General features: G+C 46.6%; 2 protein-coding genes across 2 annotated transcripts in view; both read left to right on the forward strand.

Annotated features, from left to right (window-relative positions):
* Positions 1-270: 270 nt before the first annotated feature.
* The window catches only part of LOC133407585 (polyadenylate-binding protein-interacting protein 2-like), a 6,494-nt gene continuing 704 nt past the window's right edge, over positions 271-6,060 (forward strand). Inside the window, exons 1-3 of the mRNA XM_061685633.1 lie at positions 271-375; positions 1,799-1,940; positions 2,011-2,145. Of these exons, the coding sequence (XP_061541617.1) occupies positions 1,809-1,940; positions 2,011-2,145 (267 nt within the window). The 5' untranslated portion in view covers positions 271-375; positions 1,799-1,808. The remainder of the gene's footprint in view (positions 376-1,798; positions 1,941-2,010; positions 2,146-6,060) is intronic.
* On the forward strand, positions 2,152-5,040 carry LOC133407584 (uncharacterized). Its single transcript, XM_061685632.1, has 2 exons — positions 2,152-2,516; positions 3,769-5,040. Exons 1-2 carry the CDS (start codon positions 2,499-2,501, stop codon positions 4,396-4,398), a joined length of 648 nt encoding a protein of 215 aa, XP_061541616.1. The 5' UTR covers positions 2,152-2,498; the 3' UTR covers positions 4,399-5,040.

Raw genomic sequence — 6,060 nt, forward strand, 5'->3', positions numbered from 1 at the left:
GTGCAAATGTTGCAGATACTCCTCAGTGAGTGTGCAAATGGAGCAGCTGCTACTCTGGCATCTGCCTAAAATTTATCAGGGATTTTTTTTTAACAATCTTTATTGAAAATACAAAATAGGACCTAAGGGGATTTTAAATTAAAACAATGAGGATGAGGAGCATGAACTAACAGTTTGAAGCCCTATTTTTAAGAGTTAAAAATCTACTCATGGATTGTCGAGTTTCGACTCGAATTCATAATGTGCAAATGACGTCACTGGCCGTCGGGATTTCAGCCAATCGCAAGCGAGCAACGCGTGGCGTCAACTGGTAAACAAACAGAAGCCTGGCGGCCATTACAGTCTGGGGCAAAACCAAGAAAAAAAACGTTTGTGGTAAGTCTATGCCAGCGAAGTCCGTTCTTTGTGTTCAAAAAAGTACATTTGGATCGCACTGACATTGTTATCGACGCGGTGACGTCACACGCCGACGTTTGTCGTGCTGCTAACGATTAGCCGTGGTGGCAAGTAGAGGTTACAAATACTTGGGTACTCTACCTAAAGCACATTTGGTGGTTTCTACGTGAGTATTGATTTGTGTTACCACTTCAAACTTTTACGCGCTACATTGGTGAACATATTTATACTTTTACTCCTTTAGCACTTGTTTTCAACTTCGCGGATGTCGACTCGATTTAAAAATGACGTCAGTAGAGAGTTTTGGATCGCTTGATTGTGATCAGAAACAACAGCAGCGACATGGACGAACGACAACCAGAATGCATTAATCACGATTCGGAGAAGCAACTATGACTACGAGGTGGCCTGCGACAAAAATGAGTTTGACACTCGTGAATGATGTACACCCTTCCAACGTCTCTAGTAGTTAAAGAGTTTATTTATTTATTTAAATTCAGAAACAAATGAGAAAGATCCCAATTACTTTCTATCAGTATGGAAAAGGTTATAAAGTCATTTCTAAAGCTTTGGGACTCCAGTGAACCACAGTGAGATCCATTATCCACAAATGGGGAAAACATAGAACAGTGGTGAACCTTCCCAGGAGTGGCGGGTTGACCAACATTACCCCAAGAGCGCTGTGACGACTAATCCAAGAGGTCCCAAAAGACCCTACAACGACATCCAAAGAACTGCAGGCCTCACTTGCCTCACTTAAGGTCAGTGTTCATGACTCCACAAGAGATTGGGCAAAAATGGCCAGCATGGAGGAGTTCCAAGATGAAAACCAATGCTGAGCAACATTAAAATATGGTTGTGGTCGCATGATGGTCTGGGGCTGTTTTGCTGCTTCAGGACCTGGAAGACTTGCTGTGATACATGGAACCCTGAGTTCTGCAGTCTACCAAAAAATCCTGAGGGAGAATGTCCGGCCATCTGTTCGTGACCTCAAGCTGAAACGAACTTTGGTTCTGCAGCGGGACAATGATCCAAAACACACCAGCAAGTCCACCTCTGAATGCTGAAGAAAAACAAAATGAAGACTCCGGAGTGGCGTAGTCAAAGTCCTGACCTAAACCCTATTGAGATGCTGTGGCATGAGCTTAAAAAGGCAATTCATGCTGGAAAACCCTCCAATGTGGCAGAATGACAACAATTCTGCAAAGATGAGTGGGCCAAAATTCCTCCACTGCGCTGTCAGAGACTCATTGCAAGTGATGGCAAACGCTTGAAGACAGTTGTTGTGGTTTTTGTACAGGGCTATGTAGCTTTGGGGGGGGGGGGGGGGGGGGGGGGTGAATTCTCCCTAAGTAGTAAGAACCTTGATTTAAAAACTGCATTTTGTGTTTACTTGTGTCAGGTGCGTGGCCATGAAAGACCCGAGACTAAGTCACGTGACGCTCGCCGCCGACACAGCCCCGAGCGACCGAAGCGACGCACGGGATTCCGACCCGTTCGCCGAGTACGTGTGGATGGAGCACGAGGAGGAGTTCGACAGGCAGGTGAGGTCACGGCGAGGTCACGACGAGGCGAGCGGGCGTGCTGATTGGCTGCGGGTGACGGGGCCCGTAGGTGGAGGAGGAGTTGTGGGAGGAGGACTTCATGGAGAGGTGCTTCCAGGAGATGCTGGACGAGGAGGAGGAGTCGGAATGCTTCGTCCCGTCCAGAGACCTGCCGGACGACCGTGGGTGCGCGGTCGACTTGCCGGTGAGGCGCTCACGTCCGGAGTAATATTCAATCATTCATTCATCTTCTGTACCGCTTCTCCTCACGCGGGCGTGCTGGAGCCTATGCCAGCTATTTTCGGGGGAGAGGCGAGGTACACCATGAACTGGTCGCCAGCCATTGGCAGAGCACATAGACAAACAACCATTCGCACTCGCATTCACACCTACGGACAATTTAGAGTCTTCAATTAACCTCACATGCATGTTTTTTGGACGTGGGAGGAAACCGGAGTACCGGAAACCGGAGTAAAGCCACGCAGGCACGGAGAGAACATGCAAACTCCACACAGGCGAGGTCCGATTTGAACTTGCAGCCTCACAACTGTGAGGCAGATGCTGCCGCCCTCCCGAGTAATTATCTTCTTCTTTTCCTTTGGGCTCGTCCCTTTAGGCGTCACCACAGCGCGTCATCCTTTTCCATGTCAGCCCATCTCCTGCATCCTCCTCTCCAACACCAACTGCCCTCATGTCTTCCCTCACGACATCCATCAACCTTCTCTTTGGTCTTCCTCTCGCTCACTTGCCTGGCCGCTCCATCCTCATCATCCTGCTACCAATATACTCAGTATTTCTCCTCTGGACGTGTCCAAACCATCCAAGTCTGCTCTCTCGAACTTTCTCTCCAAAACATCAAACCTTGGCTGTCCCTCTTGTGATTTCAAATTTTTATCCAAGCTGCTCAGTCCTCCAGAGAAGCTCAACGTCTTCATTTTGCTCTGCTTCCTATCGTCTCTTCAGTGCCGCTATCTCTAATCCGTCCATCATGGCTGGCCTCACCACTGTTTTATAAACTTTGCCCTTAATCCGAGCAGAGACTCTGTCACACCTCCTGCACACTGTTCTGCTGCCCTCATAAATGTCCTGTATTATTCTGATATACTTCTCTGCCACTCCAGACTTCCGCATGCAGTATCACAGCTCCTCTCTGGGTACTCTGTCATAGGCTTTCTCTAGATCCACAAAGACACAATGTCGCTCCTTCCGACCTTCTCTGTATCATCAAATAATGCATCTGTGGTACTCTTTCTAGGCATGAAACCATACGGTTGCTAGCAAATACTCACTTCTTTCCTGAGTCTAGCCTCCACGACTCTTTCCCATAACTTCATTGTGTGGCTCATCCACTTTATTCCTCTATAGTTGCCACAGCTCTGCACAGTATCCTTGTTCTTAAAAATGGGCACCAGCACACTTTTCCTCCATTCCTCAGGCATCTTCTCACACACTAGAATTCTATTGAACCAGCTGGTCAGAAACTCCACAGCCACCTCTCCTACATGCTTCCAAAACTCCACAGGAATGTCATCAGGACCAACCGCCTTTCCATTTTGCATCCTCTTTAATGCCTTTCTAACTTCCCACTGACTAATCATTGCCACTTCCTGGTCCACCACACTTGCCTCTTCTACTCTCCCTTCTCTCTCATTTTCCTCATTCATCAACTCCTCAAAGTATTCTTTCCATCTAGCTTAGCACACTGCTGGCACCAGTCAACACATTTCCATCTCTATCCCTCTGTCTGTCTTCTCCTCTCCTCGGTCCTCTCAGTGTCCCACTTCTTCTTAGCTAACCTTTATCCTTGTATGATTTTCTGTACTTTGAGGTTCCACCACCAGGTCTCCTCCTCTCCTTTCCTGCCAGGAGATACACCAAGTACTCTCCTGCATGTCTCTCTGATCACCTCGGCTGCAGCGGTCCAGTCTTCCGGAAGCTCCTCCCGTCCACCGAGAGCCCGTCTCACCTCTTCCCGAAAAGCCGCACAACACTCGTCCCGTCTCAGCTTCCACCGCACGGTTCTCGTCTCTGCCTTTGTCTTCCTAATCTTCCTCCCCACCACCAGAGTCATCTTCCACACCTACATCCTATGCCGTCTAGCCACACTCTCCCCTACCACTACCTTACAGTCGGTAACCTCCTTCAGATGACATCGTCTGCGCAAGATGTGAACCACCTGCGTGCTTCTACCTCCGCTCTTGTAGGTCACCCTATGTTCTCACCTCTTCTGGAAGAAAGTGTTCACTACAGCCATTTGCATTCTTTTTGCAAAGTCTACCACCATCTGTCCCTCCAAGCTCCTTTCCTGGATGCCGTACTTACCCACGACTTCTTCATCACCCCCGTTTCCTTCACCAACATGTCCATTACAATCTCCACCAATCACGACTCTCTCTCTGTCTGGGATCCTCAGAACTACTTCGTCCAGCTCCTTCCAGAATTCCTCTTTCACCTCTAGGTCCCATCGTACCTGTGGGGCATAGCCACTCATCACATTATACATAACACTCTCAATTTCAAGTTTCAGCCTCATCACTCGATCTGATACTCTTTTCACCGACAAAGACATTCTTAGCCAATTCTTCTTTTAAAATAACCCCGACTCCATTTCTCTTCCCATCTACGCCATGGTCAAATCATTTCAACCCTGCCCCTAAACTTCCAGCCGTACTGCCTTCCCACCTGCTCTCCTGGACACACAATATATCAACCTTTCTCCTAATCATCATGTCAACCAACCCCCGAGATTTTCCTGTCATAGTCCCCACATTCAGTTTGAGGCTCTGTGTTTTCCTCGGCTAAAAATAACAAATATCGAAGCCTTCATTTATTAACGATTACGAGAGTAATAATTATGTTGTGCAATTGAACAGTATGCAGAATTATTAAATTATTATTAATTATTATTAAAAGAACCATCCGGACTGTTATGGACGCAAAGTTCAAAAGCCAGCATCTGTGATGGTATGGGGCTGTGTTAGTGTCAATGGCATGGGTAACTTACACATCTGTGAAGGCACCATTCATGCTGAAAGGTACATACAAGTTTTGGAAAACATGCTGCCATCCAAGCGACGTCTTTTTCACGGACGCCCCTGCTTATTTCAGCGAGACGATGCCAAACCACATTCTGCACGTGTTACAACAGCGTGTCTTCGTCGTAAAAGAGTGCGGGTACTAGACTGCCCCGCCTGCGGTCCGGACCCGTCTCCCATTGAAAATGCGTGGCGCATTATGAAGCCTAAAATACGACAACGGAGACCCCGGACTGTTGAACGGCTGAGGCTGTACATCCAGCAAGAATGGGAAAGAATTCCACCTCCAAAGCTTCAACAATGAGTGTCCTCAGTTCCCAAACGTCTATTGAATGTTGTTGAAAGAAAAGGTGACGGAACACAGTGGCGAACACGACCCTGCCTGTCCCAGCTTTTTGGGAACGGGTTGCAGCCATGAAATTCTAAGTTCATGATTATTTGCTCAAAACAATCAAGTTTATCAGTTTGAACATGAAATATCTTGTCTTTGTAGTGTATTCAATTGAATATAGGTTGAACATGATGTGCAAATCAACGTATTCTGTTTTTATTGATGTTTAACACAATGCCCCAACTTCATTGGAATTGGGGTTATCGATCCTAGAAATCAAGCAATACAATAGAAATAACCGAAGATAAACCATCAATTAAAATGGCAAACGTTGGGGCGAGTCTCGACTTTGGATCTGAAGAGGCTCAAAAACTCTGCGTTTCCTTTTCAAAGATGGCGGCTGAAGGCTCCGCCCCCACGGCGGACGAAGATCCGCGGCGACGTGAACGAGGAAGTTAATGATTATTTGCTAAAAACAATGAAGTTTATCAGTTTGAACATGAAATATCTTGTCTTTGTAGTGTATTCAATTAAATAGAGGTTGAACATGATTTGCAAATCATTGTATTCTGTTTTTATTGATGTTTAACACCACGTCCCAACTTCATTGGAATTGGAGTTGTAAAAATACTTCAATAACTGTCCCATGGTAACGTTCTTGACATCATTTTGAAAAGTCAGTTCTGCAGTCATAAATTCAATTTGACTAATAATTGGCGTAGTCGTTTCTCTCTCGTGTTTTGGCTTCCGGTTT

This window comes from Phycodurus eques, chromosome 9, assembly GCF_024500275.1.
Source record: "Phycodurus eques isolate BA_2022a chromosome 9, UOR_Pequ_1.1, whole genome shotgun sequence".
NCBI classification, from domain to species: Eukaryota; Metazoa; Chordata; class Actinopteri; order Syngnathiformes; family Syngnathidae; genus Phycodurus; species Phycodurus eques.